We start from the raw sequence: 25903 nt of genomic DNA on the forward strand, positions 1-25903 counted from the left end.
AACTTATTTCTCAACTTTGCATACTGATTTTCATCAAAACAGGACCATTAATAACATAAATATTTCAGAATTAACTTTTAGGTCTTCCCCTAAACTACCATTTCACTCAGCGTGAATAAGATTATTTATGGCTTAGATTGTAGCGACTTATTCCCCGACTTTGCATACTGATTTTCATTAAATTCTCTTCGGCTATTTTCTCGTAATGCGTGTACATACATACGTACATACAGACAGACAGACAGAAAATACGGAAAATTCAAAAATGCAATTCCTTATTACTGTGGACACGACTGATACATAAATACCATCCTTTTTAAATTCTGAGCAATGTACAGACAAAACTCTTATTTTATATGTTGTATGTCCGGCGCTCCCTTCTCGCTCCGCCAGCCAGCTGCACGCGCGCCTGTGTATCATTCTGCTAGCTTCGACGCGCAGCCCTCAGTGCGCGTGCCTGACCATCGAGTGTACTATAAATAGGAGCTCCCGGCCTGCTCACTTGCCCACTTGCCCCGGTGTCCAGCTCCAGAATACACCCTACGTCGAGCACGGAGGCTACTCCTCTTGAAAATGTGCTTCGACCAGGTGGACTGAATTTCTGGCAGTACGAGGTCTCACCTCTGGTCACCGCTCCCTTACCTGTTTCCGCTGCCTATGTCCCGTAATTCTTTTACAAGCCATTTTCATTCCCTAATTTATGCAAGCTCCCTTAGTTTCGCTAGGTGGAATTTCTTCAATCAATTGAACTTGCTTTTTAGGAATTCAGGCACTTCAACAAACAAGGACTCTCATGAACATTTATGTTAGTGTGCCAGATAGTTCTCGACTATCAACGTGTCAATTCACAAAGACTATCTTTTCGAGATAGAAGTGTATATAAAGACTGCAAACCTGTACATATTGTATAAAGACAGACTTTTCTCAAGATTCAATATTCCTTTTTGCTTCAAAATAAATTTCAGTTATTTGTGTAAATATCATGAAGTGAAGCAAATAAAGTTGTGTTCTGTAAACTTCAACCTTGGTTACAACACAACTCTATGGCGACGAGGTAAAAAGCACACACTCCAATTCTTCGGTCCCCGTTGACAACTCTATGGCGACGAGGTAAAAAAGCAACCAACTACAATTCTTCAGCCCCAGTTGCCAACTCTATGGCGACGAGGTAAAAAAAGCAACAAACTACAATTCTTCGGCCCCAGTTGCCAACTCTATAGCGACGAGGTACACACGAAACCAACACTACAATTCACCGGGCCCAGTTGTCAACTCTACGGCGACGTGCTAAACAACAACGACACTCCAACCAGTTCTGACACACAGCTTACCTTACTCTTTCTTGCACGCATCTCGCAATGGCTACTGCGGAACAACTCGCTACGGTCTTCCAAGCCTTACAGCAGCAACAACAACAGTTTATGCAACAACAACAGGCAGCATTAATTCAGGCTATTCAAGCTATTTCTGTCTCTACACAGCCATCAGCTATTCCTCCGTTCTCTGCTTTTGATCCGGCTAAGGAAGAATGGTCAGTTTATTTAGCCCGCTTGCAACAGCATTTCATCTGCCATTCTGTCACAGATGATCAACGCCGCCGCGCACTATTTCTTAGTTCGGTTGGCAATGCTACATGTGAATTACTACGTAAATTAAGTCCAGAAGAACACTTATCTGAGGTACCCTTCACGCAGCTCTTGGCCCGTCTCACGGAACACTATGCCAAAGCTCCTCACATAGTGGCTGCTCGCTATAAATTTTTTCAGAGCAGAAAGCAACCCCATCAGACACATACTGAATGGATAACTGAATTGCGTGGTCTAGCTAAACCCTGCCAGTTCATCTGCTCCAAGGACGGTTGTGGTTCATCCTACACTGATTCTCTCATTCGGGACATGATAATTTTACATACTCCTGAAGACAAAATACGTTTTGACGCTGTCAAGCAGAGTAACCCTTCTTTAGAAGACGTCCAGCGTATTGCTACGGTTTATGAGCTTACTACCAAGACTGCCGCAGCCATAGCTTCTCCACACGAAGTTGCACAAGTCTCGCCTCAGGCCCGCAAGTCCTCTGCTACAGTGAACCGTACGGATAAGGCGCTCTCCACCAAGCAGTCTCGCCAGGTTCCCTCACGTAATGCTACACGGAAGCCCACTTCTAAAAACGCCTCGAAACTCCTGCCTTCCTGCCGAGGTTGTTTCAAGCATCATGAACGTCGTGACTGTCGTTTTTTCAAAGCTACTTGTCAACGATGTCATAAACTTGGACACATTCAGACTGTCTGTCAAAGTTCGCCCCGCCCTGCTAAGACTACTGCAGCGCGCCGGAAGCATATACAGCCCCGCCAAGACATGGAAGTTGATCAGATCAATCTTATTCTTCCCACAAAGGATTCTCACAAAATCATCATTCCTCTCTCATTCTCTGATCGATCTGTCGATTTCAATTAGACACTGGATCACCTGTCTCTATTATTAACCTGACTACCTACCACGACTTAGGTTCACCTTCATGCTCTCCAGCTGACATCCAGCTCGTGACATTTAACAAGAAGAAAATTGACATCAAAGGTCAAATTAAGCTTCAGGCTAGTTATAAAGGAATTCAGAAGGCCATTCCTCTTCTCGTAGTTAACAACTACACTGCATCAAACATTATGGGCATGGATCTATTTAACTTATTTGGTTTCCAGATACATGACAACATTAACGTCGTATCTACATTGCATCCTACTTCTGACGTTACCGCTCTCCTAGCGCAGTTTCCTGAAGTCTTCGACTCTCAGCTCGGAACAGCAAAAGACTATACAGCTCACATACAGCTGAAATCCGGAGCTAAGCCTCGCTTCCTCAAAGCACGTCCAGTACCCCTAGCACTTCAAGACCAGGTCACGAAAGAATTAGAAAGATGGATACAAACTGGAATTGTAGTACCAGTTACTTCTAGTCAATGGGCTACTCCACTCGTGGTAATCAAGAAACCTGATGGTAATGTTCGACTTTGTGGCGATTTTCGATCTACAGTCAACGCACAACTCGAAACCGATATCTTTCCTATTCCACGTCCAGAAGACTTATTCCGTCGTCTCTCTGGTGGACAATTCTTCTCTCGAGTTGATCTTAAAGAAGCATATCTCCAGCTACTTTTAGACGAAGAATCTAAGAAATTTCTCACACTCAACACTCCTCTCGGACTGCTCCAGCTCCAGCGGCTCCCATTTGGTGTTTCATCCTCAGCGGCTATTTTTCAGCGCTATTTGGCTCAACTCACCGCCTCCATTCCCGGTTGTGCTAACTACCTGGATGATATTATTGTTACTGGAAAAGATCATCAGGAACATCTAACCAATCTCCGCCTTCTTCTCCAGACATTGAAAGACAATGGCCTACGAGCGAATCTCGCTAAATGTACCTTCTTTCAGCCTCAAGTTCACTACCTCGGACATATACTTGATAAGAATGGAATTCGTCCTAGTCTACAGAATGTCTCCGCGATAGTAAACATGCCAGCACATCAGAACCTCAAGCAGCTTCAGTCCTTGATAGGCAAAGCGAACTATTATAATAAGTTCATTCCACGCTTCGCTACAGTGGCAGCTCCATTAAACGCTCTACGTAAAAAAGGTGTTAAGTTTCAGTGGACTCCGCAATGCCAACAGGCATGGAAAACAATCAACAACACCTTAATTCAAGCTATACAACTCACTCATTTTCAGCCCGACAAGATCATCACGCTAGCTACTGACGCTTCAGACTACGGTGTCGGTGCAGTTCTCTCCCAGAAGGATCGTCATGGACAAGAACGCCCCATCGCCTTCGCTTCGAAAACACTTAATGATCATCAACGTCGATACTCACAGATAGAGAAAGAAGCTTTAGCCATCATCTTTGGTATTCGCCGTTTCAATGAATATCTTTATGGCAACCATTTCCTGATCATTACCGATCATAAGCCTCTCGTACACTTATTCCATCCTGGTAATAAGATCCCAGAGAATTCTCTCAGAAAGCTTCAAAGATGGTCCATGTTCCTTTCTGATTATTCCTATCAGATTGTATATCGAGCCACATCCCAGCATTGTAATGCTGATGCCCTCTCCCGCTTACCCGTTGGTCCTGATACTGCCTTCGATTCTCAAGAATCTGAATGTCTTCAGTTGGACATAGAACTTGAAGATACTGTATCCAGTTTTCCTATTGATGCTACCTGCATAGCTAAAGCTACGGATAAGGACAGTATACTTGCTACTGTACGTACTTACATCCGCAACGGTTGGCCTCTTCAGAGCACACTTCCTGCCCACATGGCACCTTATCATCGTATGCAGCATCGTCTCACGACTCGTGCCGGAGTTGTACTACTAGAAGCAGGCACCATCTTCCGAGTGGTTATCCCACTTAGCCTACAGAAACAAGTTCTCGAATTATTACACCAAAGCCATTGGGGTATCTCCAGAACAAAGCAACTCGCCCGTCAACACTGCTACTGGCCCGGTATTGATGCCGCCATCGAAAAGCTAATACGTCATTGTGAGCAATGTCAAACGAATCAGAACGCCCCGTCTTCTGATCTTGCTTCATGGCCTCCTGCTACTACTCCATGGGAACGAGTTCACATCGATTTCGCAGGTCCTTTCCTCAATTCCATGTGGTTAATAGTCATCGATTCACTGTCAAACTTTCCATATGTCGTGGATATGCATTCGACTACTACAACCGAAGCTACCATTCGTGCTCTCCAGAAAATCTTTACTACAGAAGGTTTACCGCAAGTACTCATTTCGGACAACGGACCTCAATTTACAGCTACTGCTTTTCACAACTTTTGTATACATAATGGCATTCGTCATATCCTAGCACCCCCTTTTCACCCTCAATCTAATGGTGAAGCTGAACGCTTCGTACAAACATTTAAAAGAAGTATGAAGAAAGCTGTCTCTTCAGGCTTAACTAAAGACCAAGCCTTGCTCCAACTCTTAAACAACTACAGAACTCTCCCCGGCGCTGATAATATCACTCCTGCACAGAAGCTCCATGGACGACCTCACAGAACTTTACTTTCTCTGTTACAGCCTCTTCCGACCCAGCATAAGACCTCACCAACGAAGTTCTCCCTCAACGACAAGGTCTACACCAGGACATTCAAATCCAACCCACTCTGGATACCTGGAGTCATCTGCAGATCTTTGGGTCATCGTCTCTACGAGATACAGACTACGGAGAAACGTATCTGCCGCCATCAAGATCAGATACGTCTGCGCTACCGCCCCTGTCCAGCTATTGATGCTATTGCTAAACCAGATAAATCTATTGCTGAACGCGCTTTAGATCATTTAATAACAATGGGTTCCTTTCAGGACGAGACAGCGCCACTCCGCCCAGTTCCAGCTCCGGACAATACAACAGAGACATCAGCAGCTCCGCCCCAGCATCGCAGTCGCCGCCAGCGCCGCCGCCGTTTCACGCCGTACCGGCGTATTTAGGAGGGGAGGGTGTTGTATGTCCGGCGCTCCCTTCTCGCTCCGCCAGCCAGCTGCACGCGCGCCTGTGTATCATTCTGCTAGCTTCGACGCGCAGCCCTCAGTGCGCGTGCCTGACCATCGAGTGTACTATAAATAGGAGCTCCCGGCCTGCTCACTTGCCCACTTGCCCCGGTGTCCAGCTCCAGAATACACCCTACGTCGAGCACGGAGGCTACTCCTCTTGAAAATGTGCTTCGACCAGGTGGACTGAATTTCTGGCAGTACGAGGTCTCACCTCTGGTCACCGCTCCCTTACCTGTTTCCGCTGCCTATGTCCCGTAATTCTTTTACAAGCCATTTTCATTCCCTAATTTATGCAAGCTCCCTTAGTTTCGCTAGGTGGAATTTCTTCAATCAATTGAACTTGCTTTTTAGGAATTCAGGCACTTCAACAAACAAGGACTCTCATGAACATTTATGTTAGTGTGCCAGATAGTTCTCGACTATCAACGTGTCAATTCACAAAGACTATCTTTTCGAGATAGAAGTGTATATAAAGACTGCAAACCTGTACATATTGTATAAAGACAGACTTTTCTCAAGATTCAATATTCCTTTTTGCTTCAAAATAAATTTCAGTTATTTGTGTAAATATCATGAAGTGAAGCAAATAAAGTTGTGTTCTGTAAACTTCAACCTTGGTTACAACATTATATATATAGATTAAGAAAACTGTTCGTATACATCTCTTTCGCTCCTTCCCCGTCATCTACTTGGGTAACTGAATTTTTGGCGGACGTCCGAGTTTTGAATCCTGGCGCTGTCAACTGCAGTCTGCAGTTTTACTGTTCCTCAAAGTCTTTAGATACATTGATTCGCTTTATGGAGGAACGTCTTTTTCTTCTACCCGAAGGCCCTCGAATCGATCTCCGCATCGTCCAAAGATTTTAATCCTGAACGGGGGTTTGGAAAGGAGCTCACTCAACCTCTTTAGGTCGATTGAGGAGCTGTTTCAAGTGAGAGGCTGGAAAGCCAAAGAGTGTAGCTAAGGAAATGTGCTGACAACGTGACCCCAGTGTACGATAACTGCAGGCCATTTGGCAGGGCAACGGTTGTTTTGGCAAACGTAGGTCACAATGTTTCATTTGGTTTGCATTCTTCTGCCTAATTTACACTCCACTTCACTCCAGACAGTTGTTACAGACATACATTACACTACCGTTATCTGATGAAATATACCACAAAAGCGACCACAAGTGGACTGAAAGGAAAAAGGTTTTCTTTACTAATATGTAGGCTATTGCTGCTAATTTACGAACATTAACAAGAAAAATATTATCCTACCTCTTTATTAAACTTTTTCACACAGATATATGATACAGTTTAATAAAGACGTAGTTTATTTTCCGCCTATTTCTCATTCTTAGCAAGTGGATATTATAGTTGGAAAGTCACAATGACATCACTGTGTGACAATTTAAAAAAAAAACAGTAAAATAATTCTCGACTGATCGTTTAAATTTTCATTTAACTTTACAAACAGTTAAATTATTTTTTTCTGGTAGATTTACCGACACTTACAGATTCAATGAAATTCACACTGGGTGGCTGTCAAACAATCATGGCATTGCTGTCTGTGTTTGACACACAGTGGGGATTTGTAAACATCAAGATACATACTGTGGACGTTGATCTTTGCCAGACTTCACGACACACGATTATGAAATTGGTGGAAACATTTTCGAATGGACACTGAGGTCTTCCTAACTATTTGTACTAGAGTAGGTGTTCAATATGTCCCCCATTTTCTCGCACACATGCTTCGCAGTAACGAACACATGATACCCGAACACGTGCAGACACTTACACGTCCACTCGTGTGGATTTCGCTGCAGCAAAAATACTTTGATAGAGCTCATCTTCCATGTCTATTTCACCTGCATACACCATACAGTTGAAATACACTCATACATAAATATCCTGGCACATTTTCACAGGTTATTACTCTACTCGAATCGAAAATACATAAATTTGCAGTTAATGTAAAAGTCAGTTTGAAGTATACAAAACATAACATGTAAGAACATACTACAGGGTACACATACCCAGTATTTTGCAATGTCCAATGCACTTGTAGTTTATCCTCTGTGCAAGATGTTGGACACAGAGGGAATAGAAGCATGTGGCTCGTAGTTTGTTCTTGCCTATATTCATATCTTGTGCCACTTGTCCCCTGAACCCCAATTTCTTCAAGTTAACCCTGGATCTTCCCACTTTTGATCGTAGCCTGTTCAGGAACTTTCACACGAGCTAGCTTTCATTATGTCCAGCTGGTAACTGCTCAGCTGCTGTCATCCATCCGCAGAGGTGAAGAGTCGTCTTCTTCCACAGCTCTAACCTAGTCTTCTCTGGTGAGACGGTAAGCACCTTAGATGTCCTCAGGAAGCTCTTCCGGGATCTCAGCCGTTGCTAAGGAGGACTTTGTTCATGCATCGGGTGGGCGCTGCTGGTCTGTTCCACTTTAACCCTCTCCAGAGCTTATCTGTCGGAGTAGGCTTTAAGCAACCTGTAATCAACCTGTATGTTTCATTCAGAGCCATATCTACTAGTGATGGGATAATCGAATACAAAATAATCGCTTATTTCATTTTATTCGATTATTCGATTATATTTCCCATTCGACTATTTTTCGATTATTCATTCGAATGAATGAGGCAATCGAATAGTGAATACTCTTTCATTCGATTATTTTTTCGATTATTCATTCGAAACTCAATTCGAATGAATGAGGCAATCGAATAGTGAATACTTTTTTATTCGATTATTTTTTCGATTATTCATTCGAAACTCCATTCGAATGAATGAGGTGATCGAATAGTGAATACTTTTCCATTCGATTAGTTTTTCGATTATTCATTCGAAACTCCATTCGAATGAATGAGGCAATCGAATAGTGAATATATTTTTCTCCATTCGATTATGTTTCGATTATTTTTATTATCCATCCGAAACTCCATTAGAATCGAATAATGAACTTTTTTCATTCGATTATTTTTCGATTATTCATTCGGAACTGCATTCAAATGAATGAAAGCCAATTGAATAGTGAATGCTTTCGAAATAATCGAATGAAAAGTTATGTTATTAAGTCAGTTAATTCACTCTTTTAGTTTCAACATTTGGAGATACGTTTGGAAAAAGGCGTATTTCTATTTTTCATAAGAGTTCATCTACTAGCTTATTTCGATCGATTATCCATACAACACAAACCGAAAAATTGATTCGTAACTCATCCGAATATTCTATGTGATACAAGTGAAAGATATTTGAAACGCATTTGATTACATGATATTCAATTACTTTTTCGATTATTTAAATAATCGTATGGAGGTTATTCGATTATTAAAAGTATTCGATTATCCCATCACTAGTATCTACCTGTCGGGCATGAGATGAACTGTACCAGACTGGGAAAGCATATTCAGCTGCAGAAAAACACAGTGCCATTGCTTAAGTTCGGATTGTTTAAGGATGAGAGCCGCTCTATGATTCTATCAAGAGTCACTCCCAAGTATTTTGGAGTGTGATAGTGCTGCAGCTGGATAACTGATAATTCCAGACGTAACTCATTATGAGCTTCCCTATTCCTTAAATGGAAAGCACATACTTGTAAGTAAGTAAATAAGTATTTCTGCTGCAAGTGGCTTACAACCGGTGGCAGCATAAAATACACAATAAAATGAAATGAATAAACTACACTATACTGATTCCTGGATGTCAAGCGAAGATAAAAATAATAATGGTGATGACCCGTTATATGAAACTGGTATTAAAGATGTTTCCAATAATACTTTTGCTAACAATAAATATAAGAAAACATTATAAAAAGCCTACTAACTTAGTAAATTCAGAATTAAATTAAAACGTATTTCCATAATAATAATAATAATAATATTAGTAATATAGTAATATTAGTAATAAATTTAAATTGTGATAATGAAGTACCAATAATAATAAAAATAATAGTTATAATAGTCATAACAACAAAAATCTTCATAATAAAATAATTTGATATCAATAGAATAACAATACTTAAAAGGATTGGGTCTGAGTTATTTCTCATTGTGGTGCCTTAACAAATTTCTAAGGGCATACGTCAGAGATCTCTCCACGGGTTCAACGCTTTAGCCTTGTGCACTAAGGGCTAGATCATCTGCATTTAAGAAGTTTCTTGTGTTTGGGGTCAACGGCTGTTCGCTACTGTAGATATTGAAGAGACTGGAGCCAAGAGGCTCCCCTGAGGAAGGCCATTTTTCTGTGCTCTCAAACTACTGTGCTGACCTTGGAAGTCAACCAAAAAACTGCGGTTTTGAAGGAGGGTGCTGATAAGTCTAGTTAAATGGAAGTCCTTGATTAGATTGAACAATTTGACGTGAAGTAATGGGTTATTGACAGTGTCATACGCTGTTGTTAGATCCATAAAACAATCCCTGTCACCTGGTGAGTTTCACATCCATCCGCTTGCTCGGTTGTGAATAGAGAGTAAATTACAGCTATTATTATATTCAGAATCATCCGCTCAAACAGTTTAAAGAGGTGGCTAAGGAGACTAATGGACCTGTAGTCCTTCGGATGTTTTGCTTCCTTGCCATGTTCCGGATAGCAATCTCCCTGCTCTTTCGCCAGATCTTCGGTATTTAGCACTTGCTCATGCATATATTGAAAACCTGCAAGATCCATTCTCTTGTTGATTGACCAAAATTCTTAATTTGCTCCATTCGGATGACGTCTAAACCAGCTGCATTCCCAGTTTTGCTCTCATAGTCTTGTTTAGTTCTGTTAACTTGAATGGGATAGTAAGTTCACTCTTCTTCTCCTGGCACTCATGATAAATTTTAGGTACTTTGAATTTGTGACTCAATTTCCCATTCATGAGCAGCTCATGAGCTATCTGGTCTACAGTGACGTTGTAATGTGCAATGGATGTTTATAGTTAGATCAAGTTCTTCTCCAGTTTTTATCCAGTAATCCCTTTTTGATGCTATCACCGATGTAACAAGTTCCTTCCCAGTCACCAATGTCGCCTCGCCAAGTGGATCTTCTTCAAATAACGTCTTATTCTTTGTAAACTGAGCAGCAAGCTCTGAAATAAGACCAGGGATATATGACGTACGACAACCACGAGGTATGGCGCTTCTGGAGCATATCTTCTATGGTGTAAACTACAGCATCCAGCATGTCTGTAAACTTTGATCAGTCGGCTTTCCTAAAATTGAACCTCCTTCCAAACGAAACTCTCTGTGACCTAACTGCTGCCTATATTTCGCACATGATAGGTCTGTGTTGCGTATTTGGAACAGGATTATAGACTGTTTTTGTGTACAGATGAGAGATTTTTCATTGCTGAATATCAGATCTAGGTTGTAGCCACGTTTCCATCTGCCGCTGTTAAATGATGCAGGTTGATTAGGATCATGGATAAGGCTCAGAGGATTGCCTTCTGACCATTCATGCAATGCCGTTCCATGCTCATTCTCGTGTTCATATCCCCACGTGGTGCCATGACAGTTAAAGTCGCCAATTAGCCTACTATTTGCGTGTGTATTGATTATAAAAGCAGGTGCCTTGGCTTTGAATTCAGTATCGGGTGGCTTGTATATGGATGTGATCGTACAGCCTTTGATTTTCAGAGTTAGAAGTTCAAATAATTTTCATCAGTGAAGGCTGTTGATATAACCTGTAAATCTGATTGGACAAATATAACACTTCGATTCTTGTGATAGGGTCTTTCGATAGCCAGTCGCATTCCATTTATCCTCGGTCTACGCATTTCATAGCTCCTATGAGTCTCCTGTAATCTCAGTACATCGCACTTGGTTTTCCTGCACAGATCTTGTAGCAGTTCATCTTTTGGTTGTGATATACCTTCTGTATACATTGAGATGGCGGTTAACTTTGGTCCTGAAAAGGAACAAGATGATGTTTCCGTTATAAAAGGATTAGCCGGTGATTTCGCTGTTGCCCAGGGAGCACCCGATTGCATCACGACTCTTAAGTGCGTCGCAATCTTCGGGGAGGCACCTTTCTTGTTCCCCATTTACACCAGTGATTTGCAGTGAACATTATTTTATTGTCTAATTGTCTAATTGTCTAATTGGGCCCTATGTATTACTCACGCGTCTAACAGGTGCGGATTACCTAACGTTTCTCAGAGAACTATCAGCGCTGCTGTAAATGCACATGAACAATGAACATGTACTTGATGATGATGGACCACCTCGGGCTGCAGCGTACGTAAACAGGCTTACCTTCACCGTACATTTCCACGCCGTCGGATAGGACCCTATGGAGCACTTAGTTCGGTCTGATGATTTAAATTCCCGATAGTAGGATAAATTGGACAAGGTGTCAGGCGAGAAAAGCCATCCCAGCACTTTCCAGGAGTATAAATGGTAACCCACGAAGTCTATTAGTAGACTTCCCTTTCTACTTGTGATTTGACGTGCCACTGACACATGGACGCAACGATGGGAAAGGGCTATAATTGGGAAGAAAGGGATCGCAGCCTTAATTAAGATACAGCCCCAGACGTAAAAATGGGAAACAATGGTTCAGAGCTATCGGTAGCGGGGTTCGAACCCACTATCTCCCGACTGAAAATACACAGCTACATGACTCGAACTGCGCAGGCAACCTGCTCGATCTATCAATGGGCGATGGGATTCTGATCTACCTGTCTTCCAAATATAGCCCTCCGCATATAATATACCACAGCGCTTTGCAAGTCCAGCATAATGAACATATTATATTTAACAGAGTATTGATAAAAATCCCTATACTAATTTGCCTGGGAATTCCTAATATTTATCTTGGGGCCGGTTTTGCGTTAGTATTGTTCTTAATTTTTCGTTTGGTATAAGAAGTCTGAAAACTGGTGATGATTATTAGTGTTCTGCTTTACAAGTTGTTCTACGTCCCACCGACAGAGACAGGTATTATGGCGACGGTGGGATAGGGAAAGGCTAGGAGTGGGAAGTGGCCTTGGCCTTAATTAAGTTACAGTCCCAGCATTTGCCTGGTTTGAAAATGAGAAGCCGCGGAAAACCCTTTTCAGGGCTGCCTACAGTGGGGTTCAAACCCACTATCTCCCGAATGCAAGCTCACAGCTGCGCATCCCAAACCGCACGGCCATCTCCAGAGTACACAGTCATACGTCCCTAAATTACAAAGTACCCACTAGGAGGTTTACACTCCGTCCACAAGCAGTCTAGAAACCTGCATAACACAAACTAAGAATTCTACATTAAAATTAAAGGTAATCGCAGCACGCAGATAAGTTCATATTTTAGGTTAAATTGCTGCCTACCTTATCGCTGCCCGAGCCTCGTTCGTCGTCTCCTTGTCAGAACATCACTTCACGTCGCACAGTCCCAGATCCAGATTCATACGTAAGGCTCTTATTACACAGGGCAGCCAGGTCGCGCAGCCACTCATCGGGCATGGACTGTTATGGATGTTATTACACGAGGGCAGCCAGTCGCGCGACCACACTTTCTTGACCTTGAGGCTTCTCTACCCGGCAACCAATCTGGCGACCACTGGTGATAGCCGGGCGTTGAAATATATGGGTCGTATTACACAAGGCAGCCAGAGACCAGCAGCCACAGTTTACAGTAGTAGTTACGTATAGCCACGTGCTACTGTGCACTGTTTTCTTGACGGCAAATGGAAGTGCGCTATGGATAATATAAGTGCTACTGGAAGTGTAGAGAAAGGAGAAAAGAAGAAACAGGAACAACTTTTGAAAGAGTGTCAAACGTTCATAGACTCAAAAGTGAACACTGAAGATTTCATCTGTGAAATAGAAAGACGCCCTCAGATTTGGAACAGTAGTATTGAAGAATATAGCAATAAGCATGTAAAATTAAATGCTTGGAACGAAGTTATGTGTATATTCATACCAGACTTCGAAGAACGGCCTTTACTTGAGAAGAATAACCTCCGTAAGTATCCCTTGCAAATAAGTTGCATTTTTTACTTATTACATTATGTATATTAAAAAATAAGGATATCAAAAAGCATTGCTCAGGCCTACTATAATTGTGAGATACCGTAACAAATTAGTGGGCTTTAATAGTTGCAATTATAGGCAAACATAAAAGAACAACAACGAGCTGACTGATAATCTAAACTTTATTTATTGGAAATATTTACATTTTTGTAGTGGTTGTGCACATCTACTGTCTGTTTAGATTCTGTCCATTTGCCAAGGTAAAGCTCCTGCTTCACTGACAAAGTAATCACAAAACTTATCCCTGAGCTGTTTTGCTTCATTCGTTGGGCGTTGATACTTCTCACTCCAGTCATATAAACCATCGACTGAGAAGATGTCTTCATTTCTGAAACCATCTCGTTCCCTTACGAAATTATGTAAAACACAACAAACTCGAATTATGGACTCGCACAATGATAGGTCAACATTCAAAGGGCGATGAAAAATTCTCCATTTATTAGCGAGTATCCCAAGAGAACACTCTATATTCCTACGTGCTCTGCTCAGTCTGTAGTTGTATACTCTTTGTTTAACACTCAAACACTTGCCTGAATAAGGTCTAAGTATTTCAGTTTCAACCCGAAAGCTTCATCACCAACAATCACAAAAGGCATAGGAACGTCGAATCCCTGAAAAGATGATTGAGCTTCAGGAATACTTAACGAGCCCTCATCAAGTTTCCTTTTAAAGACACTGTCCTTAAATACTGTCGAATCAGATGATTTACCATAAGCACCCACGTCCACACAAATAAATTTGTAGTTCGCATCACGCATAGCGAGTAGCAATATGGAAAAATAGTTTTTGTAATCATAGTACAAAGAACCGCTGTCTACTGGCTTCATTACTCGAACTTGTTTCCCGTCGATAGCTCCTATACAATGTGGGAAATTGGTTTTCTCATAAAACTCAGCAGCTGTTTTAAGCCAAAATTCTGTAGTGAATTCTGGAAAGCAAAGTGGTCTCACGTTTTTCCAGATGGCATTGCAAAAACCTGTCTTACAAATACTGAGATAGCTGGTTGACTAATTCTATACTGGTAGTGAAGATCTTACATCGAAGTTCCTGTACCCAAATACCTAGAAAAAAGAGTATGTACCATAAGTAACTCGCCGACATTTTCACTCGCTCGCGCTTATTCTAACAACATCATTTTCTTTATTTTCAGTTGACACTCATTCAAAGGAAATGGAAATCGATCCGTACATGTTATACAAGAGAAATTCTTCGGATAAAAGGTGTCAAGAGTGGTTCAGCTACCAAGAGGAAGACACAATATATGTATTTTGATCAGCTGCGTTTTCTTGAAACAACAGTTAAGAAAACTAGTACGAGCCTGGACGAAGTGAACATTATTGACCAAGAAGAAAGCGAAACTTCTGCTCCGTCATATACACCCAGCATTAATACCACTTCAGCTAAAACTAGCAAGAGAATCAGCAATGAGGATGAGCTCATTCAAGTTCTAAAGAAAAGAATTGCATTGAGAGAGAATTCGAGTATCAGTGATGAAACTGATGAGGATAGTATTTTTTTGCTCTCTTTGCTAAGCGAAATTCTCAAAGTACCCGCGGAAAGGAAATTAAAACTCCGGGCCGATATGATTTCCCTCGTCGCTGCAGCCCAAACTGGTGTACAACAAGGATGGCAGGAATCTGGGTACGCTGGACATCTCTACAACCCTACGCCAGGACAAGCAATAAATCAACAACGTATCCTACAGCAGCCTATGCAACACCACCACCACATGCAACAGTATGCTATCCAACAACACCACCACACGCAACAGTATCCTATACAACCTTCAATGCCACAATATCGTATTCAGCAACATCCTGTGCTACAACATTCCATCCAACGGTACCCTACGCAACAAAGAAAATCCTGAGGTCGTAATTCAAGAGCCACAAATTCGTCTTCAGACCAGATTACAGCAAGGCCAAGCTACAAGTGTGACCTTACAATCTCCACTGTCCTTGGAAACTTCAGGCATATCCAATGACGAATCAGATGAGACTCAAATGAGTGACGTTTTGCAGTCTGAGTGATGTAAAATGGTAACCGTGTATTTTATGACAGTGTACCTCAATGTGATGGGAGTTGATACAATCTGTTAATGACAGGCATTCATTTTTTAATTTCCTTAAATTCATTGGAATATTACGTTACTATAATATCAGTGGGTTAAATAGTAATGATATAAACTTACTTAAGTTATGCAAAAATCAACTTTTACGGTCCTGAATTATTATCCAGATTTTTTAGTTTGTCCCGTGTTTTTGTTTAAACCTTCATGAGGAGGAAATATTTTTTACCGGGCGGAAACAAGAGATTTCAGCGAGAAAGATTGTCTCTTCGTGGTTTCATAGCCACGGCGAAGATTCCAATTCCCATTCTGGCCAGCAGCGTCGCTGGGAGGGGTGTACTATGAGCCATAGCACACCTGGTGAAACACTGTTAAACACTCGGCACAAAATCACAAATCTGGATAGTAATTATGCATTTAAAAATTTAATAAAGGAAGTAAACTATGAAAAATATTAATTTTAAATTGAAACTTATTTGCTACTTACCTTAAAGTTACTACAAGTTTCTCTTCTGGTGTGATACATCTTTTCATTTGAGTATCGGTTCCTGCTATAAGGTAAATCCGGGACAGATGCCGCCCCGGTAGAGATGCCGCATACACTGTAGCTAAAGGTTCCCATCGTTACAGCTAGATGGCAATATGTGTGGTTTTTCAGTTTCTAAGGAAGAACTACTGTCTGCGAGTGTGACGAAATTTGCTCTATATTACGCCAATTATAGCCGATATCATGAGGCGAGTACATGTTTCCTCCTGAAAAGTTTTTGCGTGTGTTAATTTATTGTATATTAAGTTGGCTTCAAATGCTTAAATCAGACGTTTTTAGTACAGTAGACGTCAGAAACATAACTGTAGTTGAGAGTAAGCTAATTTTGGGCCATGATAGCCTTGAGGTATGAAAACAGGAGGGTGCGGCGTCTCTCCCTGATAGTTGGCCTTCGGGCTGAGCAGCGGTCGCTGTGCAGGCCAGAGCCATTTCAAGGGTGTTAAGTGCCGTGGGGTTTTATATAACACAGTGAAGAATCCATTGCACATGCACATTTATAGTAAATCGAAATTAAAATATGATTTTAATGTTGTAAATTATCAGATAGATTTTTTTCCATTGAATGATTATATTATGTGGATATAATTGTCTTGTAGTACGTTCTAGTGTTCGGTTATATTAAAGTTGAAGAAATTGGCTTAAATTTGATTTTGTCATTAATTATTTTACTTGCGGCATCTCTCCTGAGCAAAATCGGCATCTATACCGGGATCCAGGGAGAGACGCCGCAGATGCAACAATTCCTTTGTTCACTCCTTTCTCCCATTTACTTTCAATTGCCAATATTTTGTTCATCCCTGATCAAATGAACATGTTTTCAAATTATGCTCGATGAATTTGCAACAATTATTAAAGTAAATATACCGAGATATAACAAAAGACATAAAAAGTGCGGCAACTCTCCCGGAATTACCCTATCAAGCTGTATTAATCCTAATAATTCATAAAAAGTCGATTTCGACATTCGCAAGTAGTTGAAGAACTTGTTGTCGTCTGCACAAAGCTCATCAAAAAGAGTATAGTACAACCCTTTAAATTGTCTTGAAGATAGAATAGGGTGCACATACATCTTTCTTTTCCTTCTCCTCCTCTTCTCCATCAATAGTGCAAGGAGAAGCATATACTCATCACTCATCTCTACTAGACAATTAATAAAGCCATGGCTGCCCTGTGTAATAAGAGCCTAAGGGTCAAACTTACAGTATTTATAGGGACGAGCTGAGTGCTGATTGGTTTGTTTAGAAATAAACAGGAAATGGTGAGAACTTAGAAATAAATGACTCAAGCCACTATGTGCCAAACCCAAAACAGAAGTAATCCTCAACTAAGCTGAACACGGAGACTTCATTGTTTACAGGCGTTAAAGGATGCCTATTACCAGAGAGAGGCCGTTCTATTGTTATTATTATAATAATATTAATAATACTAATAATAATTAAAGAAGTGGAGTTTAGCATAACATGATCAGTCGACTGTGCGAAGGAGCAGCATGCTATTATTATATATATATATAAAATTCGCTGGGGCCATCAAGGACCACGTTAAGTCTTGTTGCATTTGACACTGAACTTGGCCTTCTTTAGAGCCCAAATTTCCCTCATTCTTTGTGAGTGGACCTGCTTACGCTCCTCTGTCCAAGGGGCACCGTGTCTTCTCTTCGGTTGCTCGTCTCGGTTTAGCCCGTTCGTCAATATTTTCTTGCGGAAGAGATCTCTGTTAAGGGCGTCTTCAGCTGAGATATGTAGCATTTGAAGGTCTTCTTTGGTATTTCTAAACCAAGGAATTGATCAAAAAGTGAAATATTTCTTTAGTTAACTTTCTTCCGTCCATTATTTTCAGATGACCGTAAAATCGTGCCCGTCTTTTTCTGATTGTGTCGGTAATTTTCTCTATTTTGCTGTAGACTTCCTTGTTGGATCTCTTTTGATGGACTCCATTTCTGTACTTTGATCCCAAGATTCCTCTCACAATTTTGCGTTCTCTTTTCTCCAGTTCTTCAAGGAGTCCTTTGTTGGCATTTAGAGACAGGGTTTCGGCTGCATATAGAACTACTGGCTTCAGAACTGTTTCATAGTGACGTATCTTGGTGTTTTGGGAAAGGCACTTTTTGTTGTAGATTGTGCGGGATGTTTGGTAGGCTATTTCCAGTTTGCGTACTCGCTCCTGAAGTGCTTCTTTCCATTTTTCATGATGATCTCACCCAGGTATTTGAATTTGTCTACTCGGGTGATGTCCCCGTATTTTGTATGGAGTTTTGGTGGAGCCTCTTTGATGTTAGTCATTACTTCTGTTTTCACAAACGATATCTGCAAACCAGTTTGTTCGACAATTTCCTTTAAAATTTCAACTTGAGCTCTAGCGGTTTCTATGTCGTTTGAAAGAACAGCAATATCATCGGCAAATGCTAAGCAGTCTGTTGCGATCCCCTTAGATTTGGTTCCTATTCTCAATGGACTGTAGTTGGTTTCCTGTAATCTCACCCGCCATTATTATTATGCTATTATTATTATTATTATTATTATTATTATTATTATTATTATTATTATTATTATTATTATTATTATTATTATTACGCAGCAGGTCCGACATTAAAAATGAGGTTCTTCCATTGTTTCAGGTCCGGCTGGCGGCACCGCACACCGCATCATGATAAAACTGGTCACCAGGGAAAGCCCCGCAACCGTAAACATAACAACAAAAACAACAACAACCACAATCACCAAATTAACAACGCACTAGAAGTACAGCCATCTGGAGTCCCCTCCGTCTACCGGACCAAACAGTGGGGATCTGTCCGCATCCCGTACCGTGGAGCTACAGTCAATGTGCCCCGCTTGGAGAGTACTCAGAAGGTAGGTGATATTCACAAGCGCCAATCCCAAAACCCCAGATGGGAAGTTTCGAAAATTGTACAAAAACTCTCTTCTCTTCAGCACAAATGTTGATTTTTTTTCTTTCTGATTTCACTCATGATTGTATTTTTGTGTTTTTGTTTTTTACAATTTGCTTTACGTCGCAGCGACACAGATAGGTCTTATGGCGACGATGGGAGAGGAAAGGCCTAAGAGTGGGAAGGAAGCGGCCGTGGCCTTAATTAAGGTACAGCCCCAGCATTTGCCTGGTGTGAAAATGGGAAACCACGGAAAAGCATCTTCAGAGCTGCCGACAATGGGATTCGAACCCACTATCTCCCAGATGCAAGCTCAAAGCTGCGCGCCCTTAAACGCACGGCCAGTTCGTCCGGTGTATTTATGTTTGACATAATACGTACAAAGCATTGGTAATGTTTCTCCCTTAGGAAGGTTTTGGGAAGTAGGCGTTCTTTGTCGTCCTCAAAAATGGTATATTTTTAGTTACACTTCTGCGTCAATAAAGGACGTGACAAGAAATTTCGCATTATGCACTCACTTCACCATCATGAAATAATAATAATAATAATAATAATAATAATAATAATAATAATAATAATAATAATAACCAAACTCCATGGCGCAACAACCCCGAAGGCCCTTGGTCTACCAAGCGACCGCTGCTCAGCCCGAGGGCCTGCAGATTACGAGGTGTCATGTGGTCAGCATGACGAATCTTTACGGTCGTTATTCTTGGTTCTCTAGAGCGGGGCCACCGAATCACCGTCAGATAGCTCCTCAATTGTAATCACGTAGGATAAGTGAACCTCGAACCAGCCCTCAGAACCAGGTAAAAAATCCCGACCTGGCCGAGAATAGAACCCGAGGCCTCCGGTTAAGAGATAGACACGCTACCTCTACACCGCGGGACCGGCACCAATAATAATAATAATAATAATAATAATAATAATAATAATTTTAAAACCTCTGTGGTGTTGTGGTTATTATTATTATTATTATTATTATTATTATTATTATTATTATTATTATTATTATTATTATTATTATTATTATTATTATTATTATTATTATTATTATTATTATTATTATTATTATTATTATTACAACTGTTTCACGTTCCATGAATTGGGTGATTGACCTGAGAGACGTCGTGAGGTCAGTGTATTATACTGAAAGCAGTTTCTTTCTCCACCTCCTTTCTGGCCTTTTTGTAGTTACCGTCGGTCGGGACTTTGCATATACTTAGGCCATTTTTATTTTTGCGGCCGGGTGCACTCCCTGACGCTAATCCTATGTGGGGGGTTGTATTCGCTACTGCGTATTTCTGTGGTAGTTTGCAATGTTATGTATTTTATGTAAATAAAGATGCGTATAAAGACGAACATAAACACCTATCCCCCGAGCCAGAGGAATTAACCAGATAAAGTTAAAATCCCCGACCCGATCAGGAATAGATCCCGGAGCCCTCTGAACAGAAGGCCACTACGCTGACCATTCAAACGAGGAGCCAGAAAGAAAGCACTTTCTTTAAAGCGCTTTAAATCGATTGGTACAGGTTTCTTGTGTTTAAAGCAACCAACTAGCCACAATTCGGACTTGTAATTTTAGGTAAAGGGGATGAGTGTCTTACTAGGTGCGCCACACAGCCAACCAGTTGTGAAGCGTGCCTTCTCAAACAAATTAACGCAAAAGACATGTTGATAGACTGTGTTAATATCTCTATTCACCATCTTCATCACCAGCAAGAACACAGAATGTCTTGTTAAAGAAAGTCGAGGAATATATAATATGTGTAAATCGGTTATAGCCATTAGGAGAAATCTTGTGCTAATATACACATAAAGTGGTCAAGTTTGTGATCTCTCATCGTTATTGTTCATATTTTATTCATGATGATTTACTAAAATGTATGAACAGAGAGTTACCGTTAAAGGCAAGTCAACGATAGCAGCCTAGATTATGTTGTTAGGATGGAATCTGTTGAGAGCTTTCTACTGGGTAGTGCGTGATCAGAACGATAAACAGTTAAGAGTGGAAATATACTAACAAAACAGTATTGTTGATTTTTCTGAATTATTTCGCAGCCGTCAATCGTGTTATCTATTGTATCTATGTGGCCGAAGGATACTTGTTATATCGTATCTTCTCATGGGAATATATGATATTTTTACATCATCGCTAGATTCTTACAAACACGTCCAGTGCTCAATTTCTGATCAATAAATCTTAAATTCTGGAAATGAAAATCACTTGTCTTTGTAGTTCGTATTCCGCTTAAACCTGTAAATCCATGTTATTTATTATCTTGAGATTAATAAGTACTTATAATTTTAAACTTGCTTGCTTGTCTGGAAAGTGCGAAAAACTTCTTCAACGGGATTCCTGTTGAGTGCTGTTGGTGATGCAACAGAAGTCCTGCTCCGCGCTCAGATAAATTGAATGTGGTGGTGGTTACTGTTTTAAAGGGAGCACAACGGGTAGCCATTCTATATTAAGACCAATCAGCTCATATCGTGGTCACTCCACGTGAGAGGGATACTGCTGGGATGATAATGATGATGATGATATATTTGATGATTCTTGATTTCAGAGGCCAAACATCGAGATTATCGGCCCCTGAAGACACGAAGTGAAATGAATGATAATTTAAATGTACCCATTACTGAAGATGAGAATGTAAAAAGAATAATTATTTAAAATGTTTATTTATAATTAAAGTAACTGTAGTTTTGTTGCCATAAATTCAACATTAGGATGGCTGCTTGCTTCACCTTTTTGAATCGGGTCGCGGCTTGTTTCTATTTCTCGAATCCCCAAGCCACGAAGATAGGACAGTCAGTTCCAGAACGTTTACTTCTGCCACATATCATCACAGAAACAATTTAATATAATGTAGATGTTGACGGCGTGATGAAATATGGTCATCTGTATCGGCAAGCAAGCTAGTGCTTTTACTTAGCAAGTTACTGATCCGAGGATCATAGATGACACGTACGGAGTGACATCCCTGGACATTGCTGCACAGTGTTAACTACAGTAGTTTCATTGTATCTGCTGTACGCGAGAAACTTCTGATCCTGCCTTATGTTCAGGGTAGTTCTGTGTTTGTTAGGCCCCTTTCACACTAAGCTCTGCAAGCCTAATTGTGATGTCTGTCGAGGAAGGCAGATCTGGGTATTCAAACGAGAATATCCTCGACCCTTTCAGACTACGCTTCCACCCACAGGAGAGGAAAGAGAAGGGTTTAGAAATGTAGGAAAATAAAAGATTTCCTTGGTCTAATACAATGTGGACAAAAGAGAACAAGAATTGACCAAGGCAAGATAAATATTGGAGAAGTTGTGGAAGATGGGGTCTGGGACAAGTAAGTGGAACTAATGTCATACTCATCTGGGGCCGTGTGGTCGTCAATACACGCGCACAAGTTGTGAAAATGGTGGCGGTGGTGATTCGTGTTACAAGAGAAAGTACAACTATGCAATTATCCTGCTTAATATAACCCATATTTCAAGTGAAAACAATCTTCCAGACAGCCGACAGGCACAACTTGCGAGACACTCATGCTACATAAACTCTTTATTGAATTACGTATTATTTGAATGGATAAAGATAGAGGTTACAGCTGTATTATATCACACGGTTTACAGGATTATGAGCATCGCGATTTAACGAGTTTGCAAGAACGATCGCCTCTTGGAGCTAGTTCCCCTGGATAGTTATGCTGCCTGCACGCTCTAACTGTAAGGCGAATTGCTAACTCGAGTTAACAGGGGCGCATATAAACACAAAGTATACAGTAGCTATGAATGGAATGCAAAATTACTCCAGTACAACTTAACCAAATGCCTCGACTCTCAAACTCTCAAGAACTCTTGCTTTAGGTTCTAGCTCAGAAAAAGTTTCAAGTGTAATTTAAACCGGATATAACAGGAACTTTTTTTTCTTACCTGGAGGTGATCTCACCTTCTGAGCCTCACTTTCTCGATGGAAAGCTTGTATTTGAATGATTTTTCCTGAACTTTTTCCACCTACCTGATGTGACAATGCATGTGAATTTGGCCCAGTTTTACGGCTGGATTCCCTTCCTAAAATAATGCTATTTGCTTTACGTACCACTAACTACTTTTACAGTTTTCGGAGACGCCGAGGTGCCGGAATTTAGTCCCGCAGGAGTTCTTTTACATGCCAGTAAATCTACCGACACGAGGCTGACGTATTTGAGCACCTTAAAATACCACCGGACTGAGCCAGGATCGAACCTGCCAAGTTGTAGTCAGAAGGCCAGCACCTCAACCGTCTGAACCACTCAGCCCGGCAGGATTCCCTTCCTGATGCCAACTCTATGTGAAGGGATTTCGTCTCACATTGGCGGTTGATAGTGAAGTGTGTTAATGAAGAGATGTCCATTAAAACGAACACAGTTATCCATTCCACGAGCCATAGGAATTAACCAGATACAGATAAAATCCCCGATCCCAAGAACGCTAATATCATCAGATTGGAGATGAGGAAAAGATGTCCAGACGCAGTTTTAGCCTGTGAAAAGCATCTTATAAGACGATATGGCTATTGTTTCGTGTAAGTAGTTTGGGGCAGCGAGGTCATGTCCCGTGTACTTAATGCGAGGGCAGTCGGATAATGTGTGACTATGGATTGCAAAGAAGTATGCTTTTTAAATAATAGGGCCTAGTGTTCGAAAGGAAGTGAACAGCAACAAGGTTGTAGTTTTTCGTGCGTGTAATCTTGTAATTATAATAGAGTGACCGAGGATATAAATCTAGGAAATCAACAACAAACTTTCTAGAATGGCAGAGATTGTGATTTAACCCACGTATCTTTATTTTCCTGAACCTGGGTATACCCTTTTCCAGAACTTGAATCAACCTTAAATTTGTGGCCAACCAACAAGAAGTAATTACGAGAACCCCTGATTAACCACAGTGGACATGATTGGTTACGTAGCGTGATACTCAAACTGATGCTGGAAAGGAAGAAGAGAAGATGTGGTGGTGGTGGTGGTGGTGGTGGTGGTGGTGGTGGTGGTGGTGGTGGTGGTGATTATTGTTTCAAGAGGAAGTAAAACTAGGCAACCATCCTCTATATAACACTAATCAGAGAGAAAAATGGAAGGGATCCAACATTTCGAAAAATGAAGGTATCGGCCAAAGAAAGACAAGGTCCATGAAAGGCGTGAAAATGAAAGACTCCCTAGGCCTCGATACCTAATACCATCGGGGTCGAGAAAGAACAAGAGTTGACCAAGGGAGGTCGGATCGGATAGATAAAAGTGAAGAGCCTGGCACAATTGGAGGCAATGCCAGGACTCAGCTAAGAGCCCCGTAGTCGCCAACCCACGCTCCCAAGTTATGTGCCCCTGGGGTCCATTTTAGTCGCCTCTTACGACAAGCAGGAGATACAGGAGGTGGTAGTGGTAATCATTGTTTTAAGAGAAAGTAAACTTTGGTAACCATCCTCTCAACACTAACCAGAATTCCGACGTTTCCAAAAACGAGGATATCGAGAAAGGAAAGGGGAGAGCCATGAAGGTCGTTAAAGGAAAAGACTCTCTAGGCCTAGAAAACCAGATACCATCGGGATCGGATGAGAACAAGAGTTGACCAAAGGATGTTTTATAAGAATGATGGGAGCGAGGTGCCTTGCACAACTATATGGAAACAATGCACGACTTAGCTACGTGCCCGAAGTTGTCAACCCACTCTTCCAAGTCGTCAGCCCCTCAGAGTCGTCACTCCCAGTCTCCTCTTACGAATACCGTGGATGTATTCTATTCTCCCACCCACAGAGCTGTTACATTAATTGTTCGATAATCACAATGTTACTTGCAATATTCATCATCATAACTTTTTTTACTGTTCCAAATTTCTGAGGCACAAGATAGCAGTAGTTACAGGGAATAGGTCGCGGTAGTTATAAACAAGTAATCAATTTATTTTGTACGGTGTATACCGCGTCAAGTAGGACAAAAGTTTGACAAAATTAACTTGGGTTTTTAAATTTTGCAAATGTTAATATAGATATAGAGCGTCAGAGTCATGATTATGTAACATATTTTCCTAATTGTAATTTATCACACAGAAAAAGTCGTTAAAATTACGTATATTATATTCTCCATAACTTCCGAGCACCATATGTTAGTTATCATTGGAGACAGAAAATTGAATGAGGTTTTATTTCGTATACACTACTATTGGCTATTTAGTGATATATAGTCCATGTGGTTTGTTCGCAATATTATTTGAATAAACATTGAAATATTCGTTTTATTTTTATTCCAAAAGGAAGAAGTATCTGAATACATCAATGCTTTTAGTTTCGACAGTCGAATAAATATACGTTCTTTATTTTTTGGGGCCATGAATTACATACGAAAATTTCAATTGAGAGAAATTGCGCTACCTGTAGGTCAGATACTCTTCAAATGGTTTGGATTCTCTCGAATCAACAGTGCTTGTTATATTACAATTATTAACTTAGTATGGTGAGACTGAGCTTCCGCAAGAAGTACGTAGCTACTCAACAAGCGGGCAGCAACGCAGTGCTTATTCAACTGAGGTGCACAGAGATTGCAATCTCCTTAAGGCTGCAGTTCGTGTAGGGTTACATAAGTTAAAATGCAAGTTTCGAAAACTGAACAAATAGATTCACTTTCATACAATTACGAAGCCGAACTGTGTACAAGAGAACATCTATTCATATGAAAGTTTTGTTGAGAATGAGAAAGGAATCCTCATAGAATCTTCTAGTTCAAAATATACAAAATACGAAAATTTGTGTTCCCGCCCCGAGTCGATGAAGTTATTTTAGGGCACACCTCCAAGGTGAGCTGCATGTACATTTTTAATCATAAATTTATGTTGGTACC

General features: G+C 40.8%; 1 protein-coding gene across 1 annotated transcript in view; it reads left to right on the plus strand.

Moving 5' to 3' along the window:
* Positions 1 to 25903, plus strand: part of LOC136871888 (uncharacterized) — a 606370-nt gene that overhangs the window by 544208 nt on the left and 36259 nt on the right. Inside the window, exon 5 of the mRNA XM_067145560.2 lies at positions 18768 to 19002. Within this exon, the coding sequence (XP_067001661.2) occupies positions 18768 to 19002 (235 nt within the window). The remainder of the gene's footprint in view (positions 1 to 18767; positions 19003 to 25903) is intronic.

The sequence above is a fragment of the Anabrus simplex genome, chromosome 4 (genome assembly GCF_040414725.1).
Source record: "Anabrus simplex isolate iqAnaSimp1 chromosome 4, ASM4041472v1, whole genome shotgun sequence".
NCBI lineage: Eukaryota > Metazoa > Arthropoda > Insecta > Orthoptera > Tettigoniidae > Anabrus > Anabrus simplex.